Here is a 23,488-nt window from a genome sequence, read left to right as displayed (position 1 = left end):
TGGGACCAGATGCCATGATCTTTGTTTTTTGAATGTTGAGTTTTAAGGTAGCTTTTCCACTCTCCTCTTTCACCCTCATCAAGAGGCTCCTTGAGGCTTCCTCTTCGCTTTTGGCCAAGTCAAGCAGGGGTATGTAATAAGGATCAATGCAAGGAAGTCTTGAGTTCTTCTTTCTTCTGCAAAGTTTCAAAAGGATGGGCTTGCTGACAAGATTAGGGTGTGTGCAGGGTCTTAGGTAGTCCAGTCTCTTAATCTTAATGAGCCTCTCTGGTCCCTTTAATCTTGTGGTTTTGTGACTGCTCCTCATTTGAAAATCTGCCTTTTGTGCAGGAGACCTGGGTTTGATCCCTGGGTGGGGAAGACATCCTGGAGAAAGGAAGATACAACCTGGAGAAGGGAATGGCTACCCACTTCAGTATTCTTGCCTAAAGATTTCCATGGACAGAGGAGCTTAGCAGGTCACTGACCATAGTGTCATAAAAGAGTCTGACTTGACAGACAACAATAACAGAGTAACTAAGAAGTAATATATTGGAATAAATAGAAAAAGATTACTTGTCATGACATGTGTGTGCACCGGTGCCAAGTTGCTGCAGTCATGTCTGACTCCTTGTGACCCCATGGACTATAACCCACCAGGCTCCTCTGTCCATGGGATTCTCCAAGCAAGAATACTAAAGAGGGTTGCCATGCTCTCCTCCAGGGGATCTTCCTGACCCAGCGTTTGAACCCATGTCACTTACATCTTCTGCATTGGCAGGTGGGTTCTTTACTGCTAGAGCCATCTGGGAAGCCCTGTCACGACACATGTGAACTAAATTTTGCTGTATTGTATTGTTAAAGTATGTCTGCTGCTGCTGCTAAGTCGCTTCAGTTGTGTCCGACTCTGTGTGACCCCATAGATGGCAGCCCACCAGGCTCCCCCGTCCCTGGGATTCTCCAGGCAAGAACACTGTCTGGTTTCCCACAAAACCACCAATTGACTTTGAAAGTTGTCGTTATTTAGTTGCTCAGTCGTGTCTGACTCTTTGTGACCCATATGGATTGCAGCCTGCAAGACTCCTCTATCCCTGGCATTTTCCAGGCAAGAATACTGGAGTGGGTTGCCATTTTCTTCTCCAGGAGATCCTCCCAACCCAGGGATGGAACCCAGGTCTCCTGCATTGCAGGCAGATTGTTCACGGTCGAGCTACCAGGGAAGCCCTTACAAAATTACCTTCTGTATAATATTTTAAGTGTTCTGCCACAAGTATATGTAGCAAGCTGTAAAGGGTTGACAGAGTGGCTAGTCTGTGAAAAAGTATTTGCATTTAGAAAGGCCTTAAGGCATAAAAGTTAATGAAATTTCATCTCCTGAGTATCTTTGTTATGTAATCTGCTACTGTGAATAGGTATTTTTAAGATAAAAGTTAAAATCATTTTTAAACTAGCTGTGATTGTTTCCAGTAGATTTGATGGGAAAACAATACTCTTCTACACTCATTTTAAAGTATTCCTTTGAGAGATTTGGCTATATTTGGGTCCAAGCTCAAACAGCTAAAATAACCAATTTGCGAATAAGGACTAAACATTACAAAAATATAATGTGATACAAGAATTCCTGGATTTTCATACATAATAAGGATTGAAAAATGCCACGGAGAAAAATGATTAGCATTAAAAACAAAGGCTAGGGACTTCCCTGGTGGTCCAATGGTGAAGACCACCTTGCAGTGCAGGGGTGCAAATTCAATCCCTCGTTGGGGAGCTTAGATCCCACATGACTTGTGAACAAAAAACAAAACCATAAAAGAGAAGCAGTGTTGTAACAAACTGAATGAAGATTTTTTAAATGGCCCACATTAAAAAAAATCCTAAAAATAAAGAAATGCAGGGCTATGCAATTCATTGTCCTTGTTTCTTTTCATTTTTTTTTTTTTTTAAATCAGAGATCCTGAGACCTTGATGAAAGATGACAAGTGACCCAGGCCACTGTTGTCATTTTTCAGAACTTCCTGGACTGGCACAGCAGCCCCTTATTCTGTATCTTCACTCTTTTTAAATATTACAGCTGCTCTTCCCTTACAGGTCCCTATAGTCACTTGCTAGTAGTGGTTGGAAAGGCCTTATTCCTCTGTCTTAGCAGCGAAAGTGGAGGGCCAAAGGGAGGCGACACTGTTACCTTCAGTCTTCCACCAGCCCTTCAGGTGGCACTCTGTATTCATGTCTGGAAAGGAGTACTCTCCTCCGGTGAATTTTTGCATCAGGGGAAAAATTGAGGACTACCGAGTTAATCGCCTGAATCGCCTGATGTTTTCTTTTCCGAAGACACCTAACTTCTGAGATCTGTCATTCACTTCCATAGCTCAACCTATGCAAAGTTCTTAGTAGTAACGACTGACGTCACTTCCCTGGACCTTGATCATGCCTCATGCCCTTCACCTGCTACATCTCTTCAGTTCCCTGAGTCATGCTCTGTTTATGTTGCTGCTCTAGGAGCAGATTTGCTGCAAAAACCCAAATATGACACCAACGTGGTGAACGAGAGGTCAAGGGGCGGAGGCAGCCAGCCCAGCATCCGAGGCACCAGTGTAGTCAATGAACGGGCAAAGGGCGAAATACAAGCCCGGGGCACCTCTGAATGGGCCAAAGGAGTTCGAGGACCCCCATCCCACCTCTTTCCAGACTCCAGATCCCAACAGGCTGAAAAAAAGCTGGATTTTCACCATCTGTATTTGTTTCGGGGCCCAACCAAGAAATGGCGGAGAGGGTAGAAGACATCTTTAGAACATTATTTTTTGTTGTTCTTTTATAAACACCTCTAATGTCACTGTCACAATAAAATAAAATGTGGAAATTTCTCGTGTTTTAATTGGACTGTATTCGGGAAAACTGTAACTAGAATGAGAAAACACTGAAATGGACTGCGCCTGCCCACCCCCATCCCGCGGTCCAAGGTTCGCGGGGGCGGGGCTTCCTGACGTCACAGGATCAGCCGGCCGTCGTGTTGTTTTTGTGCTCGCGGCTCTCGGGAAAAGCGACCGGGAATTCTTTACCTGGCCCTATCCTGTCTTGGAACCCAGGCCCCGAGTCCCGCCTTTCTGAAAGCTCTGCCGAGCGGCGCTGCGACGTGGGCTGGCCTCTCGGAAGCGAATCTGAGACTCATTGCGAATTGCCCAAAGGGATCATCAAAAGACGGGAGAGACGCTTTCGTCCGCGAGGGAGGCAGGCCCCGTCCGGGGATTTTAGAAATCCTGCGGTTCATCATGAAATTCCAGTATAAGGAGGACCATCCCTTTGAGTATCGGAAAAAGGAAGGAGAAAAGATCCGGAAGAAATATCCGGACCGGGTCCCTGTGAGTGTCCTAGGGGGGAGAGGGGGATGGGGATGGGGACGGGGGAGTCGTGATAGCTGCCCAAAGGCACAGAAGGGTGGCCCCTAAAATTACTCAACCTGCACGCCTTTCACCACGGGGAGAGCCAGTGGAATGGACGTTCGGACTGCGGACCTTTTAAAACTCGTATCCCTAGAGCCTGTCCCCATCTTTTAGAGCTGACCGCAGTTTTAGAACGGATCCTACGATTGAGTGACTCAGCAGTGTTCAGTGGATATGTTGGCTGGGGTGTACTCAAAATGTAGCTTTTTGGCGCGAGAGTGATGAGGTCGGGACCACCCATATGCTGCCTTAAGATAGCATGGAAGTGTTCAGGAATGACAGATCCAGGGGATTTGCTCCCATCAATTTCCGCCCTTAGGTGGTTCTCCGTTAATCGGAAGGACTTTGGCCCTTTGTAGCCTTGGGTTTGGGAGGGAAATGTTCGCAAGCCATTGGATCTTTTATTTTATTCTGTGAGGATTAGGAAGGGAAGGGGACGCCACAAGAGAGGCCTGGCCCAGAAAACAAGGTCACGTTCTCTGCGCAGCAACCCGGTTGCCTCATCATTCTTGGCTCCAGGGTGTGTGGGCCGGTGTTTATTCTGAACACATTGTACCTGAACACAGTCAGGAAGGACTGAGACCTTCTCGGGTTTTTGGACTCAGGTTTATGTTCTTAAACCTAGTGCAGGCGGAGAGAAGGAACGGGGAAGAAATACCAAGGTGTCTTTTTGCATCCGGGCGTTTTTCCTGTCACCCTTCCCCCCGCCTCTTGCCTGGTTTTCGCTAATGTGGGCTGCGTAGCTGGATTTGAGGGCAGAAGGCTTTTGAAGTGTGATAGAGGGAACAGCAATCTTTGAGTTTTGGAGATAGGATTAGAGACCCTAAGACTGTGTTGTTTATCTTAGGGCAGGGACTTTAGGATAAATATTACAGGTAATTTACGTGTAAAGGAATTTCAGTTATCTGATGGTGAATTCCTTTCCAGTCTTCATCTAACTTTTCATGTTCTTCCAGCTGCCAGAAGCGACGTGGGCCGTATAAACCTCTTGCAGTACTTTTTCTGTAAACTAAGGGAGACATGAAGGCTGTTACATTAGAGGAATTATGTACAGAGGTGTTTTCAGCTAAAAAGGAGAACTAGCCCTGTTACCTACTAAAGGATGCTTCGCAAATTTCTTTCCTGGTCTCTGGATCTTGGATGACTGTTTTAAAAGTTTCCCACCAAGTCTTGGTGACGCCCATCCTAACCCTCTTATAATATTTTCAAGTGACAACTAACTGATTGATAGCTTACCACATCCCTGGGAATATCTTCAGTGCCCTGTCTGTAGCCATTCACTTAGTCCTCACGCCATTATAATCCCTTTCTACAGATGAAGGATCTGAAGAAATGGAGTAACTTCCTGAAAGTGGCTGATGTGTGCCTGAGCTGGGATTCTGATCCTGGCTGTTGGATCCTCCAGGCCATAGTGTTTCTCAAGGTCCAAGGCAGTTCATGATTTAAGAATGATTTAAGCGTGCCTTGTGCTATCAGGTATTAGAAATAGAGAAGTCAACTGTTGCTGCCCTCAACAGTTAAGATGGCAGTATGATGCCAGAAAAACATTCCAGTGAGCAAAATGACGACCGTTTTTTTCAGAACTCCAAGATTAAAGCTCTGTTCCAATAGTTTTGTATAAGCTACAAGCTCAGAATTGTACCTGTTCCAAAATCTAGTTAAAATTCTCCTATATTTCCTCAAAACAGCCCTTCCCATTTCAGTTATTTCCATGCATTCACCCAGACTTTCAGCTAATCCCTGTATTTTTTTCTCATTGTTTGCTGTTAAATATTTTACTTATTTGATAATTTGTAAGCTTTTATGACTCACTCAGATCTCATGATTTCTCCAGTTGGATTTTAACCAGTGGCCAAACTCCTTCCAGCTGCTCAGTGTGTGGCTTTCTTTCTGATGACCAAAAATATATATATATATAATAATAATAAAAGGAGCTTTGCTCTTTGAATCCTGAGATTTGGTGTTAGTTCTGGGCAGAACTCTGCATCTCACTGTGCTGAAGTGTCATGTTGACAGAAAAGAGGGTTAAATGATTTCCAAAGCCCTTTCTCACTGGACTGTTTTGTTATCAAAGCAGTCACGTACCCTGATTCAATTGCACTTGTCTTTGTTGCTCTCTTTTCCTGCTCCCTTCTTGTGGTTTCCATCTCGTGTTAATTGGGGCTGGAGCTGCCAGGTCTCAGTTCATGCGTAGCACAATGCTATGCTCCTTCCTTCCCTTTTAATTTTATTTACCTGCTGCCTCATTGATGGATCTTCACTGGTCTGTTCCTATGCTCTTCCCACTTTCATTTCTTTCTTTCTTTTTTTTTTTGGTACACTTTATTTATTTTTTTTATATTATCTTTTTTTTTTTTTTAAATTTTAAAATCTTTAATTCTTACATGTGTTCCCAAACATGAACCCCCCCCCCCCACCTCCCTCCCCACAACATCTCTCTGGGTTATCCCCATGCACCAGCCCCAAGCATGCTGCACCCTGCGTCAGACATAGACTAGCGATTCATATATCAGTACTCCAGGTTTAAGTTTTATTTATTTTTTTATTTTTTCTTCTGGTTTTATAGAAATATAATTGACATATGGCACTGTATACCTATAAAGTGTAGAGCATCATGATTTGACTTACATACCTTATAGAATGATGGTCACAATAAATTTAGTGAATATTCATCATCTCATACAGATACAGAATTAAAGAAATAGAAAAAAAAATGTGTGTGATAAGAACTCAGGATTTACTCTCAAAGTATAATTGACCTACAACACTGTTAATTCCTGTTACACAACATAGTGTTTTTTAATGTACATTTCAAGACACCATGATAAGTCTAGTTATGACAATATCACTGTGTTGGTTACTACTCTGTTCCTCATTTTGTGCCTGTGACTTAAGTGTGATAATGTCCTTCTGGTCTTCCTGGTGCAGAATTCTCTTTCTCTGCAAAAATAAGTAGGTTTTTCACTATGTTAACCTATCCCCTTAAATTTAAAAGCTTCAGATTTCTCCAAATCTTTATTTTTAGATCTTTACAGTTTACAAAGCCTTTTCACATAAAAGTTTTATGGATTTATGGATTATTTGAGTTTGTTGGATCCATTCCATATGTCTGTAAAAGGTGTGTTTGAAGGTTACTGTGTTCCTTTTTATTGGGCTTCCCTGGTGGCTCAAATGGTAAAGGATTTGCTTGAAATGTGGGAGACCCAGGTTTGATCTCTGGGTTGGGAATATCCCCTGGAGGAGTGCATAGCAACCCACTCCAATATTCTTGCCTGGAGAATCCCATGGACAGAGGAGCCTGGTGGTCTACAGTCCATGGGGTCACAAAGGCTCGGACACAACTGAGCGTCTAAACGTACATACATATTTTACTCCTTGGAGTGCTGAAGTTAAGAGAATTCATGTGACCTGTGCCCAGTGTTTGTTTATACTTTAACTTTTCTGTACTTTCCTTATCTTCTACCTAAAATGGTTATATTTTCTAGACTAAAAATCTAAAACTGATGGTTTTATAATCAATTCAAAGTATTTATAAGTTAAATCAAATTACATATTATATCACTTATATAGTATATAAATACTGAATGTGTTTTTGAAATATTTAAGTACATTATTTAACTTATTGCTTGAAATTTTATTTATAAAATATTTCCTGTTTTATACATCTACATGTATAACTTATGTATCTTTTTTCTTTTTTTAATTATTATTTTTATTGAAGGATAATTGGTTTACAGAATTTTGTTTTCTGTCAAACACAGGTATACATATATCTCCTCCCTTTTGATCTTTTTTTCCTTTTCATTACAAAAATAAATGACCCTTCTAAACTTGGAAGTATTGTAGAAATATTTAATGTAGACACTGAAAATCTCTTAAAATTCTAACAGATAATCAATATGGGTTATTATGGGTTATTGTACCGACATTCTGTTAATATAAGGACTATTTTAACACTTTTTTCACTTAATAGTGCCTTGAATGCACTTCTTTTTTTTTACAGTCACTCTCAAAAAAACTTTGATGAAGTACAAAATTTAAACCACATTATCTGTACCTTTACAGATAAATTATCATTTATGAGAAAGAATAAACCTAGTAGGTACTCAGGACCACTTGAGAAAATCCAGGCAATTTTCTTGGTGCTTCAACTAAATGCCAGAAAGTATATGTCCTATAACAAAGTACCTGCCTACCAATGCAAGAGCCATAAGAGGCTCTAGTTTCATCCCTGGGTCAGGAAGATCCCCTGGAGGAGGACATGCCAACCCACTCCAGTATTCTTGCCTGGAGACCTAAGGAGAGAGGAGCCTGGTGGCCTATAGTCCATAGGGTTGCAAAGAGTTGGAAACGACTGAAGCGACTTAGCATGTACACACGCACATCTTATAGGTAACTTGTAATTAAAATCAAGGTCCTCTTTACTTTTCATAATATCCCTTCCCTATCCTCTTCTTGTTTCAGTAATAAAATTATAACCTTATTAAGAAAGTTTGTTTCCCCGTACATTTTGTAAAGGGTAAGAGAGAATAAGAGATGGAAAAGTTGTATTGCGCCTAGAGAAACTCACTTCAGATAAGGGCACTTGTAGGGTGTAGAAAGAAGGTAACATTGGTTGGATTCTGCAGTTTTCATTCCCACCCTTTGTCTGTCCTCCCAGGTGATTGTGGAGAAGGCTCCCAAGGCCAGGGTGCCTGACCTGGACAAGAGGAAGTACCTCGTGCCCTCTGACCTCACTGGTAATGCTCTGTCCCCCTCGACCCTTCCTCCCACAGCAGAGCCTTCCCAGTCCTTCCTGTGTGCATGTGATCGTGGGCTTGAGGGGAGGTAGAACTGAGGGAAGTGAGTGGGATGCCCCAGAGAGTTGGGTGATTCAGCGATGGTGATGTAATTGTTCTTTCCCATCACCGATTTCCTTAAGCTTTTCCCATTGTTGTAGGGCCTTGTTTGATTTAGAGGCAGCAGAGTGTGAGAGCTTGAAAGAAAAGAGCAGATGCGTATTATATAAGCTGCTTAAAATTCAGGTTTGTTATTGTGATACCAATTTACACCATAAGGAAAACCAGACTAATTTGTTGGGAAGATCACATTATAGAGATTCTCAGCTGAATACCTTGACCTCTTCAAGTTACGGGTTTTTTGTTCATACATCTTGTAGATACTGTTTGGATTTGTAAAAGATATGTTAATTGTTCATGTTGATTTTTAATGGAATAACTTCCCTGGTGGCTCAGAGGTTAAAGCATCTGCCTCCAATGCGGGAGACCCGGGTTTGATCCCTGGGTCAGGAAGATCCCCTGGAGAAGGAAATGGCAACCCACTCCAGTATTCTTGCCTGGAGAATCCCATGGACTGAGGAGCCTGGTGGGCTGCAGTCCACAGGGTCACAAAGAGTCGGACACGACTGAGTGACTTTACTTACTTACTTAACCACTGCATCCAGGAGACACTTGGAAAGATATTGGTAGATGTGTTTGCTCCAGAGTGGTTAGGTTTGAATATCAGCCTTCTAGAAACCATGGGCGGAGGAGCCTGTTACGCTGCAGTCCATGGGGTCGCAAAGAGTCGGACATGACTGAAGCGACTTAGCAGCAGCAGCAGAAACCTTTCAATGTGCTCAGTGAAAAATAAAGCACTGAACGCCACTCACTGCCCTGACATTGGGATGAGGGATTGTACTAAGATTACTGGAGTCCAGCAGATCTCTTCCATCACAAGTTTGTCTTAGGCGGAAATGGACATGAAAGTATCTGTTTTTTTGTTTTTTCCCCATATTATGTGGCTTTGGGATCTTAGTTCCCCCTACCAGGGATAGAAGCTGGGCCCTGGCATTGAAAGCACCAGAGTCCTAACCACTGGACCCCAAATAATTCCGAGAAGTGTGTTTCAAATCAGATTTAGACCGTGGGAATGTTAGCATTAGGTCTGAAATTGAGTAAAGTGGAGACGGATTGAGGAATTAAACTCCATAGCATATCAAGGAGCACACAGGCTTCTTGCCATGTCGGTTTTTGTTTCTGAAGCTGCAGGACAGTGTTTGGCTCTGCTCAGATGATAATGGCAGTCTGGTGCTTTGGGAAACAGGTGCAGTAGAATTGTCTTCTGGATCTTACTACCCTCCTGCTAACCTCTCGTCTTCTTCCGCTTTGTCTTCATTTCCTAACCACCCCACTGCCCCCTACCGCCTCCATCCAGTTGGCCAGTTCTACTTCTTAATCCGAAAGAGAATCCACCTGAGACCTGAGGACGCCTTATTCTTCTTTGTCAACAACACCATACCTCCCACTAGTGCGACCATGGGCCAGCTGTATGAGGTAATTGTCCTGGCAACAAGGCCGTACCGTCTGGCCTTCTCTAGCCTCTGTCCCAGGTGTTATCATCCACACACTCGGGAAGTGGGGCAGGTGGTAGAGGTATCATTTATCAGGATGCTCTCACATGGCCGTGTCAGGCTCTGGGAGATCACGTGTCTCTTGTCCCTCAGCAATTGAGTGGCCCACTGGATTCAGTCCCTTTGAATTATTTTCTCAGTCTTGCCCTGCCGTAGTGTTTTAAGATTGGAGTGTCCTTATTGAAACAGCAGGAAGTGCTTTCTGACCACAGATATACCAAATCAAATGAAATTTAAAGACCAGGCAGTCTTGCAGTGGATTCATTTGTCTTCACAAATCAACTCAGTTGGAGGGATAGTAACTTGAATGATTTTATTTGGTTTAATTTTTGGTAAACTGTAAAAATATGATGATAAACTATAGTAGAGGACTTGATCATGATTTATCACCTTAGACTGTAACTGCATCATTATTCTTCAAAGGGTTTCACACAATACTGCCTTATAGTTGTATCCTATTAGTGAACTTTTCTAATAATTTCTAGTTTTTATTCCACAACATATATTCTCTGGTTTATATTCATATATATATATATATATCCCAATATATATAATTTTATATCCCAATATATATAATTATCCCTTTGATTCCCAGGTTGGAAAGATCTGCTGGAGAAGGGATAGGCTACCCACTCCATTATTCTGGCCTAGAGAATTCCATGGACTGTATAGTCCATGGGGTCATAAAGAGTCTGACATGCTGAGTGACTTTCACTTTCAAATTTATATGGTTAATGGGTTTCCCTGGTGGCTCAGCGGTAAAGAACCTGCCTGCCAGTGCAGGAGACACGTGTTTAATCCTTGGGTCACGAAGATCTCCTGGAGGAAGAAATGGCAACCCACCTACTTTCTTGTTGGGAAATTCCATGGACAAGGGAGCCTAGTGGGCTATAGTCCATGGGGTCACAGAAGAGTTGGACTCGACAGTGACTGAGCAGCAGTTAACAACAATATATCATGTTGTGTCATTGCTCTTCTTGCCAGAATGAGCTTCATATCTCTGATGTGTATGATGTTCTCCATGAAGGTTTTTGTGAACTTAGAGTTCAAAGTTGAATCCCAGCCACTTGTGCTGCTTCTTTGATCCCTGTCTTTTTGGCCCTGCCCAGTGGCATGCAGGAGCCAAGTTCGCTGACCAGGGATCAAACTGGTACCCCCTGCATTGAAAGCTCAGAGTCTTCAGCACTGGACCAGCAGGGGAGTCACACTATCCTCTTTTGAACGGGGATGAAGGGTACCTCCTATGCCTACCCTGCAAAGTTGTGTGAGACTCCAGACCCTAGGGATGATGAGCTTGATTATGTTTCTAAACCATTCTCTCCCCTCTTTGCCTAGGACAACCATGAGGAAGACTACTTTCTGTATGTGGCCTACAGTGACGAGAGTGTCTACGGGAAGTGAGTGGCGGAAACCGGCCGATGGGAGCGACCGGACTCGGGGCAGGGGGAGGGGCAAGTGTGGGGCTTGGGGAGAGAGATTCAGAGGGAGGGCTCCCCCCGTGAAGGAGACAGAGGTGGAACTCCTGGAAACACAACACCACACACACCATCACCATATTTTCACATGCTCGATTGACATTTTTTGCTGCTTTCTCAGCCCTGGGAGAAAGCATGTCAGGACAGAGCTGTTGAGTTGGCTTTGATAGGAAAAAAAAAAAAAAAAAATGGGGATACTCCAGTCTCACAACAAACACTGCTGCGAAATCTGATTTCCATGGAAGAATCGGGGGGTGGGCAAGTTGGGGCCAGAGACCGTGGACCACGGTAACTTCCTGCTCTCCTTTGCTTTGGGCAGAGATTCTGTTTTTGACATTTGCACAAGACAGGTGGGGAAAGGGGTTGAGAATGTTGCAGGGCCACTGGCTGGTAGTGGACCATTCCTGGGGACCAAGAGACCCACTGTAATTGAGGTGTTGTGGCCCCTGACCTCTCCTATCTCCCACATCCCTCCCACATCCCAGTGGTCATCTCGCAAGCATCACAGTACCCAGCCCACCACCCTGTGGTGGCTGTAGACCTCAGACCCAGACACTTAGATGGAGCTCCCCTTCTGCTGGAGAGTAGAGGCCAAGGTGTGAGGGATGTTAGGATTGCGAAGATAGTCTCCATAGCATAGAACTGGAACTGAATGAGTTCTGAGCATCTCTGTCTAACCTGCTTTGCTCTTTGGTGCCCGTTTTCCCCACACCTACCTTGGACTTGAATGAGCGTCACGCATTTCAGTAATAGGCTAAAACCACTCGTCCTGACATTTCCCAGACTTCACTCCATGAGTTGACGGAGTTACGTATAGAAGGGGCAGGTATGGGGTAAGATGGCTTGTCTGCACCTCCCGCTTATCCAGAACTCTTGCTCCCGGCCCACCATCCTCCACTTTCTCAATGCACAGAGATGCATGGTGAGGGCCAGTGGCACCCCCTCCTTGGGTCTTAATTTCCCACAGCTGCTAGTTAGAAAAATTTGAGAAGGGTGACTTTTCATACTTCTTGGGGATTCCATTTGAGTCTGATTATTTTCACGTTAGGGTTATGATCTGGGTGGGAAGCAGGAATTTGCACCCAGATGGGACATTTCAATTCATCTCAAGACACTTCAGTTCATCTCCGTGAATGAAAAGGGTCCTTCCCGTGGGGGAAGTCTGAGGGTCAGCTCTGTCAAGATGCAGGCTCTTGTATAATGAAGTTTCTGCTGTCAGGCCAAGGAAATAAAAGAATTGCATACCTTAAAATGAGTTAGAAATGTTGCCTTTATTTAGTAGGTATTAGAGTAGATGGCGTGTGGACTCCGAGTGGGAAACTGGGAGAAAGTGGCCTTTTGAGGGTCGCCCAGATGTGGTCAGACGTGTACTCCGCCCCTCACCACCCAGGAGTCACTGTCAAAAGGCCAAAGGCGAAGGGAGCTGGGGGGCGGGGTGCCCAGGTTGTCTGTTGGCAGAATGTGCGTGGTTTTTTCCTCCACAGATAAATGCCTTGTCACTGCTTTACGTGCTCCTCAGAGCTGAAGGTGGAAGACTGCCTACATGAGAAGATAGCGGAGTGGAGGTGGGGGGTGCTTGTTAAAATGCAGATGTCTACGTCTTGTCCCGGGTTTAGCTGACTCAGAATCTCAGCGTAGGCAGCTGCATTAACTGGCTGCTTGTGACTCTGCTGCACACCGAAGCTGCAGAGGCTCTGCTCTGTTAACCTGGCTTCCCTGTAAGTCCCAAGCCAGCCTGTTCTTGCTATCACGTCCTGGTCTGTAAGAGGCCACTGTCTTCCAAAGCAGCAAAAGGCACCTCAATGGCTTTTGGGCTTGGCACAAGCTTGGTGCCCCTTCCAACCTTAGGTTAGAACCTTCAGTCAGGAACCCATATGTAGGTGGGCAGTTGGGGTACAAGTTAAGAGACAGCAAAAAACAGATGAGTGGAATTTCCTTTCTAAAAGAAATCAGGTGATTCTGCTTTATTCCACTTTTTTCCCAACGCAAAATTATTTTTTTTCCCTAGAAATCCTGATGCACTTAAGAAAGTTTGTAGGACTATATTGTGAAATCAGGTTAAAAATGTGAAAGAACAACAAATGGTTAAAACTGAATAGTGGTGACTAGGCAGACAAGTGCACTGCCATGCTCAGACTCTGGGGGGCGCTCTGCCCTGGTGGTGTGTATGGCATTCTCCAGAGCTGGGTAGGGCCCAGGTCTCTGCCTTGTTGCATTCACCCTTTGAACATAATATTGTCAGTTATTCCAAGCTGCTGTGAAAATGTTCCATATATTAACCACATAATTCTTTATGGTGACTCTGTCAGTAACCACCCAATATAATAGTTATGGTGTGATTTGAGGTCTTGTGTGTGAGTTGGGGGTGCTCTTGCCCATGAATACAGCCTTAAGTCAGCTGTAATAACACACCAGTCATTTCCAGAAAAATAAACTAGTTGATAAACTGATTGTGTCCAGTTTTTAACTCAATACAAAGCTTGTATTCAACTATTTCTAGCTGTGTTTTCTTTTGGATATGTTTTTACTCTTATTTGAATAAGCTCCAAGCATTCATCCTCATTTTGTTTTTACTGCATGAAACCACCAATTATTTTGAGAAACTGGTCTACTTTGTCCTTGAGTGGCTGAGTCCGGCTGGTCACTCTACTGCAGCCCCAAGTAACTGTTTCCTTCCTGGCCCTGCCTCCTGTCCAGCTCCTCACTCGCCCCTTTGTTTACCTGGATATTACAGAGCTAGGCCTGCAATCTGGCCAGCTCCAGCCTGTGGCATGCTCTCCCGTGGGTAATCAGGGCTACAGAGCTTGTTTTTCTTGTTTTTCTTTTAACCTTCCCCATCCCCCAAACAGAAAACAGTCCTTGTTCCCAAAGCTGTAAGATGTTCTCAGCCTGTGATCTCAGTCTATTTACCATATATTTTCTTTTTACTTTTATTCCTGTGGTTAAGGACACTTTAATAGTTTGTAAATACAGGCAAACAGATTGTTTTCATTGTGAAGTAACAGGAAACGATCACTCCAGAAGGAGTCAAATGACATTTCCATGTGCCACTGTGCAGGCCTGCACATATTTCAACAGTGACTAAGAGACAACCCTCGTCACTCTTCGTGTATATTTTGCAGTGCGGACCATCAGTTCTGACAGTTCTGTTTTCAACACTGCTTTAAGATCCTCAAGACTTCGATTTAGATGTGTTTAGCTCCTGAAACTTAAAAAGTGATCCTGAGCTCTTGGGTTGGAGGTATGAAACACAACTGTTTGTACTCATCTCTTGGGGCCTATGTTGCCTTACATCACTCAGTCAAAGCTTGGTTTTACATTGTTTGCCATTCAAAGAAAAAGGAAAACTGTGTTTTAGGTGCTCTAATTCCCTTCCCTACCTCCTTCAAGTCTTGGCTCAGCTATCACTTCAGGCTACACAGAGCACCTTTTTAAATATTTCAGCAACCTTCACCCACTTGCAGCTCTAATTCCCACGTTGATCTACTTTAGTCCTGTTTGCTGAACACAGATCCTAACATTTTCTCAAGTTCATGGTCCACTCTTACTAGATTGTAAGCTCCACAAAGGCAGAAGTTTTATTTTGTTCAATGGTTCATACACTCTGGTCAGAACAGTGCTTGGCTTAGAGCTGATGCTCAAAAAATAGTGAAAGAATGATAGCTTCTGATAGGCTTGAAGGTTTCAGTTCAGGGGTTAGGTCATGAAGAACCAAATTATCCATAAAAGCACAAGTTTCAAATGGGCCATTCAAGAACCATTGGGAACACCTTGGATCTTACTAGAAAGATTTGGAGGCTGGGCGTAGGGCTCAAATCCCAGGTTTGCCACTAAACTAGCTCTGTGACATGGGTGGGCCAATTTATTTTTTATATAAATTAAGTGGTGAATTTCCTTCCTGTTAGATATATCAGAGGTTGTGACTATGAAATCCTTTGCAAATTAAATGACATTGTTGTATATTAGGAGTAAGTTTTATTTAAGACTAAAATGGCAGTGACTTAGGCTAACTAGCCAGAATAATCTAGGTTTTTGTTTTTTTTTATTCACTGGTGATATTCATTAGAAGGACTGATGCAAACCCATCTGCTTTCATTCTACCCTCTCTCCTACAGTGAGCTATTGTCTTAAAATGTTCGGCTTGGGATTATCGTGCAAAATAAGTTTGGAAACATAGATTGATATCGGTATATATATATATAAAATATATATATTTATATATAATGATATCAGTGTATATATATATCAATCATATATATATATATATCAGTCTTACCCAAAGTCTAGACTAGTGTGTGTGTGTATCAATTCAGCTCAGAACTGACTCATTGGAAAAGACCCTAATGCTGGGATATATCGAAGGCAGGAGGAGAAGGGGACAACAGAGGATGAGATAGTTAGATGGCATCACTGACTCGATGGACATGAGTTTGAGTAAGCTCTGGGAGTTGGTGATGGACAGGGAAGCCTGGAGTGCTATAGTCCATGGGGTCACAAAGAGTCGGGCATGACTGAGTGACTGAACTGACTGAATATTGCAGGACATTTATTATAATAAATCCTGCACTTATTTGGAAAATGCAGGATATGGCATGAGTCAGGGAAAGTGTAGCATATGTTGAGCTGGGTGTCTCTAAAAACAGTTTTCAGACTTGATGGGAAATTTAGCTGAGAAGGCTCTCCTTCCTTTGGTTAGTAAACTCCTTGAGGATTGATTTTCTTGATGGAAGTAGCTGATCATCATCTTTGAAGATGATCTTGCCTGGTCTCCTTTTCTTCGGGTGCAGGTAAAACCTAGATGTGGGACAGAGTAGCTAAAACATTTCAGAGGCTTATCAGGCTAGAACCAGCATGAATATGTGAAAATATTTGAAATATGTAAGTATTTTTAAAATATTTAAAACATTTAAAATGCACAAATATTTGTATATTAAAATTTAAATACACAAGTATTTGTGTATTTAAATTTAAATACAAGTATTTGTATATTTAAAATACATGCACAAGACATTGACTGCATTCTTGTGTAAAAATGTCCAGGTTTGGCATAGTGACTTTGCCTCCTGTTGTTCAGTCACCAAGTTGTGTTTGACACTTTGTGACTCCGTGGACCGCAGCATGCCGGGCTTCCCTGGCCTTCACTATCTCCCAGAGTTTGCTGATACTGATGTCCATTGAGTCCGTGGTGTGCTCCAACCATCTCACTCTCTGTCGCCCCCTTCTCTTGCTCTCAGTCTTTCCTACATCAGGGTCTTTTGCCAGTGAGTCGGCTCTTCGCATCATGAAAAAATACACAGAATGCACACAGAAGTACACAAAAAAGGTCTTAATGACCAGGATAACCACGATGGTGTGGTCACTCACCTTGAGCCAGACATCCTGGATTGTGAAATCAAGTGGGCCTTAGAAGCATTACTTCTAACAAAGCTAGTGGGGGTGATGGAATTCTGGCTAAGCTGCTTAAATCCTAAAAGATGATGCTTTTAAAGTGCTGCATTCAATATGACAGCAAATTTGGAAAACTCAGCAGTGGCCACAGGACTGGAAAAGATCAGTTTTCATTCCAATCCCAAAGAAAGGCAATTCCAAAGAATGTTCAGACTACCTCACAATTGGGCTCATTTCACATGCTGACAAGGTAATGCTCAAAATCCTTCAAGCTAGGCTTCAACAGTATGTGAACCGAGAACTTCCAGATGCTACAGATGGATTTAGAAAAGGCAGGGGAACCAGAAATCAAATTGCCAACGGCTGTTGGATCATAGAAAAAGCAAAGGAATTCCAAAAAAGCAGTGACTTCTGTTTCGTTGACTATGCTAAAGCCTTTGACTGTGTGGATCACAACAAACTGCCTCTTGAGGCCCAGGCTACTTCTGCCCTCTGTTCCACATCAGTAGGGTGTAATCCTCATCCTGAAAGTCAGACACAAGATCTACTCCTTGTTATCAGATGGAGGAAGAGACCCAGAAGAGGACAGCAGGACAGCATACTGGCCAGCTCTCTGAAGGAAAGCTCCCTGAAGGTACTAAAGACAGCACCACTGACCTCTACTGGCTGGGGTTGAGTAACACAGCCACTCCTACTTGCAAATGGAATTGGGAAAATTTAGTCTATCCTAGGTGGCCATTATCCTGGTTCAAAACTTTATGACTGATAAGAACATATAGTATAATTGATCATATACACTACCGTGTGTAAAATAGATAGCTAGTGGGAAATTGCTGTGTAGCATAGGACGCTCAGCCTGATGCTCTGTGATGACCTAGAGGGGTGGGATGGAGGTGGGGTGGGGAGAGGGAGGCTCAAGAGTGAGTGAATATATGTATACTTACATTTGATTCATGTACTGCAGAAACACAGCATTGTAAAGCACTTATTACAATGATTTAAAAAATTAAAATCGGATTTAAATGTATTACTATGGAAAAAGAACATAAAGGAAATCACTAGCATCTGACTTGCCTTGATTGGTTGCTAACTGTAGGAGATTTCTACTCACCCCTTCAAAGTTAGTCATGTGAACTTCTGAGGGGTAAATAAAAGAAACGGAATTTTAAGCAAGACTTTACCTAAACAGATGGAATCTTGAGACTTACTAGGTAGAGTGTTAACACTTGCCAAACAGTGACAGAAACTCACAACATAGGAATGGCCGCACTAAAATGCATCTGGGCTTAAAAAGGAATGGAAACCAGACTACCACTTGGGATATATGAACTTTATTGGGCCCATTCTAGAAAGATTTGGGGTTTCTTTTCATATAATCATTCTAAAGATTCGGATAATATTGCTGTGTTATCATCTGCACATGACTCGCTGTAATGTAGGGAGTTTTGTTTGTTCTTGAACAGAATAAGCTGTGTTTTATAACCACATTCAATTAAAATTTCCAGCCATCTGAGACATCCCTGGTGGTCTAGTGGTTAAGAGTCCACTTGCCAATGCAGGGGTCATGGGTTTGATCCCAGGTCGGGGAAGATTTAACATGCCTCAGAGCAGCTAAGCCCTTGTGCCCCGACTACTGAGCCTGTGCTCTAGAGCCCAGGAGCCGCAGCTACTGAAGCCTTCACACTCCAGAGTCCATGTTCTGTAATAAAAGAAGCCACCACAATGAGAAGCCAGTGCACCACAGCTGGAGAAACCCAGGGACAGGGATGAGGACCTGATGCAGCCAAAAATAGACATAAATAAAATGAAAAAAAAAAAAAAAAAGAACAACTACCGACCATCCCACTGAATGGGTTTAAGGTACGTATTTCCAGGTCCAGCTGCCTGGCATCAGTGGTACATTTTTAAAAACAACTGATACCAACCAGGACCCCACTTTAGCATCAGGACATAGCAGGATCCTGGCATCTTTACGTTTTTACAAACCTCTCAAGGAATCTCTGCAGCCAGGGTTCTGAACAACTCAACTGGATGCTTTTTTTCTAACAAACTCATTGGTACCAGTTCTGAAAATGGCTTTTCTTCTGAATTTACTTCATTTTCCTTCAGCTCAATTTAGTCGCTCAGTTGTGTCCGACTCTTTACAACCCCATGGAGTGCAGCACGCCAGGCTTCCCTGTCCATCACCAACTCTCAGAGGTTGCTCAAACTTGTATCCATTGAGTCTGTGATGCCATCCAACCATCTAATCCTCTGTTTTCCCCTTCTCCTCCTGCCTTCAATATTTCCCAGCATCAGGGTCTTTTCCAATGAATCAGTTCTTTTCATCAGGTGGCCAAAGTATTGGAGCTTAAGCTTCAGCATCAGTCCTTCTGATGAGTATTCAAGACTGATTTCCTTTAAGATTGACTGGTTTGATCTCCTTGCAGTCCAAGCGACTCTCAAGAGTCTTCTCCAACACCACAGTTCAAGTATCATTTTCCTAGTCCTAGAATAATTCTTGCCAGATCTGTATTTCCTTCTCCATTAATCCTTGCAGGGCTGCAGAATCTAAGACAATACCATGAACTAGGTTTCTGCTACATATGAGTAGGTGTTACAAGGCTTCTCGGGGAGGGAAGTGGGTGGGGGTTTCAGGATGGGGAACACGTGTATACCTGTGGCGGATTCATGTTGATGTATGGCAAAACCAATACAATATTGTAGAGTAACCTCCAATTAAAATAAATAAATTTATATTAAAAGAAAAGAAAACAAGCTACCTGTCTTTCCACAGTGACCCTGTTGCTGTTTTGATCTGATTGAAAGACTGATGAGCAAGACACCCCCCAAGCCCTGACTTTCCTACGCAGTCACAACTAGGTTTTGGAAAAAAAAAAATTATGTTATTTCACTTAATGGCCACAAGGCGGCGGGCCAGACAATTTCATTAGCTCCAGTTGCCGGGCTCCAATGATCTTTTTCCCATTTGTTATTAATAAGAATGTATCACACTTCTACAAATGAAGAGTACAGAATCTTAGGACTAGACAGAAATATGAGATGATCCTGATCATTGATTATCTGTTTATATCTTCCAAAGTAGGGAGGTTGCTTACACATTTTATATTGTTATTCTGATCTTCTAGTGTCCCTTCCAGAATCTAAGAAAAACACCAACACTCTTATTTCAGATACATGGAAATGTCTCTGTTCAAAGAGTTAACAGTGATGGAAATCTAGGAATGCAATTACAGACATACCTGTAACTTTATTGTGGCTTATTGTGGGTTCGGTTCTAGATGACAGCAATAAAGTGAGTCACAAGTTTCTTTTGGTTTCTGAGGGCATATAAAAGCTATGTTTGTATTATACTGTAGCCTATTGAGTAGAATGACATTTTGTTTAAATGTGTATACTTTAATTAAAAATATTATGTTAGTAAAAAATGCTAACCACCACCTGAGCCTGCTGTGAGCTGTAATATTTGCAATAGTAGCATCAAAGATCACTAATCAGAGGTCACTATGATGCAAGTTTGAATACTGTGAGAATTGCCACATGTGACACAGATATGAAGTGAGCAGATGGTCTTGGAAAAAGTAATGCCAACAGACTTGGTGAAGGTTGGCCACAGATCTTCATTTTGTAAAGAATGCAACATTTGTAATACAGCTAGAGACCTGATCCCCCCATTTGTTTTGTCTGAGTTACCTAAAAAGTTGAAAAAAAGAGCGAAGCCCAAGTAAAGATTTGCGGGGGGGGGGGGGGGTGGGGGGGTGGTGGCGGGAGGCGGGGGTGCAGGGAAGCAAAATGCTGAATGCTTTGTCTCTGTTTTTCCACCTCTGAGAGTATTTGCCTCTGGAAAAGGTGAAGTTTTGTTAACAGACCATCATTACAATCCAAAAGGTAGGTATCAGTGATAAATTCCTTTAAATGTCTCTCAAAACTGACTTCCGTCTCTGCCTCAGTGTTACCAATTAATGAAGAACTTTCTCCTGTGGTAGGTGATAGAGGAAGATGAGGCAGGAAATGAACACTTTCGAGCATCTTCTTCCAAATGTGCTCTACTCCTAATGTTTAGGAGACTGACCTTTCACTGGGGGCTTGCCAGGTGGCACTAGTGGTAAAGAACCCTCCTGCCAATGCTGGAAGCATGAGAGACTCGGGTTTGATCCCTGTGTCAGGAAGCTCCCCTGGAGGAGCGCGGGGCAACCCACTCCAATATTCTTGCCTGGAGAATCACATGGACAGAGGAGCCTGGTGGGCTACAGTCCATGGGGTCGCAAAGACCTGGACACGACTGAGGTGACTTAGCATGCATGCATGCAAGCTTTCAAGAATAAAAGACTAGAGCTACATTTTGGTACTTCCTTAAAAAAGAAAAAAGGCAAACAGAAAAATAAAAAGAACCTCTGCAACTAGGAAAATACACTCCTGAGTTTGTTTATAACGTTCAGATCTAAAGAGATTTTATATATATATATACACACATATACAGTAGTCCTCGGCTTATCTCTGCAGGCTTAACCACTGCTTGTCAATTGCCCTCTCACTAATTAATCTTGAACCGCATGGGTCCTTTATCTCTTTTGGGAACTATGCTAAGCAGTTTCCTCTTTGAGGGCTGTGTGCATGCTCGCAGGTTCTGTTGAATTGCTGCTTCCTTCACTCTTTATGTCCAGCTCATTCTTATACTTAGTTTTCACTTAAATTTTATAATCTCTGATCGCCATGTTAGAGATTATAGGCCCCCTTCACTATTGCTCTGAATCTCAAACCCTTTTTTGTTTCATTTGTAACACAAATTGGAACTTGTATTTGTTATTTTATTTTTGGCTTCATAGCTTTGTGTGGTCTTCCCCTAATTGCAGCGATCTGCACCTACTCGTTGTTGTGGTTCTTGGGCTTCTCTTGTTGCAGAGCACGGACTCTAGGAGCCTGGGCTGAGTAGTTGTGATGCACCCATTTGGTTGTGCTGTGGCGTGTGGGATCTTCCTGGACCAGGGATTGAACCCATGTCCCCTGCACTAGCAGGCAGATTTTTATCTGCTGCACCACCAGGGAAGTCTGGAACTTGCATTTTTTTAATTTGCCTTTTTACTTAGATTTTAAAATTTCTCTTATTAGGAAGAGTATAATCTCCATGAGACCAGAGACCATGGAGATCATGAGACCAACAGAGACCATGTCTGTTTTTTAATTATTCTATAATTTTGTCACTTAAATATTTAATGTGTGTGTGTGTGTATGTGTAAGTCTCTAAGTCATGTCTGACTCTTGGTGATCCCATGGACTGTAACCTGCCAGGCTCCCCTGTCCATAGAATTATCCAGACAAGAGTACTGGAGTGGGTTGCCGTGCCCTCCTCCAGGGGATCTTCCCAACCCAAGGATGGAACCTAGGTCTCCCGCATTGCAGGCAGATTGAGCCACCAGGGAAGCCCACTGCGTGTCTACTCTTTATCAGGTAGTATACCATTAGGCACTCAATAACTGTTAAATGAATAACAATATCTCTTTAGAGGGAACCCTCTCTCCTTTAAAGTTTCTATATATAAATAAAGAGAAGCAAGTAGTAAAAGTTCAAACTCTTGAACTTTTCAGAAGTTCAGAACTTGAAATAAGCACATGATCCTATTTCCATATCAGTAAAGAAGTAATGTGATATATACACCTATTAACATGTATAAGAAAAAAGTGCATCACTAACCTAAAAATTTAAATGTGTGGAACAAATATCACAGAACCAGAACCATGTAACCTAAATAATTGAACATACAATATTAGTTTAACAAAGTGATGAATTGAAATTTGGTGAAATGAGACAAAGCCAGCCCATTTAGGGTCTAAATTATCATGATGTTTCAACTTTAACCTGTGGTTGCTGGTGACCTTCCTTTCATTAGGACTGTGTGACTCTGATCTGAAGAAGGATAACAATGTGAGTTGGAGGTGATGTTTGCGGTCTCTGACCTGTGATTTTTCCAGTTCATCCATCTACTCAGTCAGACTTTCAAACCTTTTTTAAAAAATTGCAATTATTTTAATTTTTTTTGTTAGAGGATAATTGCTTCACAATGTTGTGTTAGTTTCTGCTGTACAATAAAGTGAATCAGCTATCAGTTCATTTCAGTTCACTTGCTCAGTTGTGTCAGACTATTTGCAAGCCCATGGACTGCAGCACTCCAGGCTTCTCTGTCCATCACCAACTCCCAGAGCTTTCTCAAACTCATGTCCATCGAGTCAGTGATGCCATCCAACCAGCTCATCCTCTGTGGTCCCCTTCTCCTCCTGCCTTCGATCTTTCCCAGCATCAGGGTCTTTTCCAGTGAGTCAGTTCTTCACATCAGGTGGCCAAAGTATTGGAGTTTCAGCTTCAGCATCCAGTCCTTCAATGAATATTTAAGGCTGATTTCCTTTAGGATTGACTGGTTGGATCTCCTTGCAGTCCAAGGGACTCTCAAGTGTCTTCTCCAGCACCACAGTTCAAAAGCATCAATTCTTCGGCTCTATGCACATACCTATGCGCTCCTTCTTGGATTTCCTTTCCACTGCACCCCTACACCCCAGTTTTCTTGGGCAGTCACTTCAGTTCAGTTCAGTTCAGTCGCTCAGTCGTGTCTGAATCTTTGTGACCCCATGAATCGCAGCATGCCAGGCCTCCCTGTCCATCACCAACTCCTGGAGTTCACTCAGACTCACATCCATCGAGTCAGTGATGCCATCCAGCCATCTCATCCTCGGTCGTCCCCTTCTCCTCCTGCCCCCAATCCCTCCCAGCATCAGAGTCTTTTCCAATGAGTCAACTCTTTGCATGAGGTGGCCAAAGTACTGGAG

At 42.8% G+C, this 23,488-nt stretch overlaps 2 protein-coding genes across 5 annotated transcripts in view; both read left to right on the top strand.

Annotated features, from left to right (window-relative positions):
* Window positions 1-1,902: 1,902 nt before the first annotated feature.
* Window positions 1,903-13,732, top strand: GABARAPL1 (GABA type A receptor associated protein like 1). The gene is made up of 5 exons (XM_069585717.1): window positions 1,903-3,335; window positions 8,077-8,155; window positions 9,612-9,730; window positions 11,143-11,204; window positions 12,767-13,732. Exons 1-5 carry the CDS (start codon window positions 3,246-3,248, stop codon window positions 12,768-12,770), a joined length of 354 nt encoding a protein of 117 aa, XP_069441818.1. The 5' UTR covers window positions 1,903-3,245; the 3' UTR covers window positions 12,771-13,732.
* A 672-nt stretch (window positions 13,733-14,404) lies between these two features.
* Window positions 14,405-23,488, top strand: part of LOC138437807 (killer cell lectin-like receptor subfamily E member 1) — a 32,728-nt gene continuing 23,644 nt past the window's right edge. For 2 of the 4 annotated variants that reach the window (XM_069585715.1, XM_069585706.1), the window contains exons 1-2: window positions 14,405-14,523; window positions 19,844-20,558. The gene's annotated coding sequence lies outside the window, so the exon portion shown is untranslated. Of the gene's footprint in view, window positions 14,524-19,843; window positions 20,559-23,488 lie in introns of those variants that run through there. The other 2 variants (XM_069585710.1, XM_069585705.1) reach the window with 2 other exon arrangements.

This window comes from Ovis canadensis, chromosome 3, assembly GCF_042477335.2.
Source record: "Ovis canadensis isolate MfBH-ARS-UI-01 breed Bighorn chromosome 3, ARS-UI_OviCan_v2, whole genome shotgun sequence".
NCBI lineage: Eukaryota > Metazoa > Chordata > Mammalia > Artiodactyla > Bovidae > Ovis > Ovis canadensis.
This window is presented reverse-complemented; position numbering and strand designations above follow the sequence as displayed.

Bases quoted from the DNA above. Each gene is read 5' to 3' on its own strand.
- GABARAPL1 (XM_069585717.1), top strand. From the start codon at position 3,246: ATGAAATTCCAGTATAAGGAGGACCATCCCTTTGAGTATCGGAAAAAG. The intron at 3,336-8,076 runs GTGAGTGTCCTA...CTGTCCTCCCAG, and splicing joins AATATCCGGACCGGGTCCCT to GTGATTGTGGAGAAGGCTCC. The intron at 8,156-9,611 runs GTAATGCTCTGT...GCCTCCATCCAG, and splicing joins CGTGCCCTCTGACCTCACTG to TTGGCCAGTTCTACTTCTTA.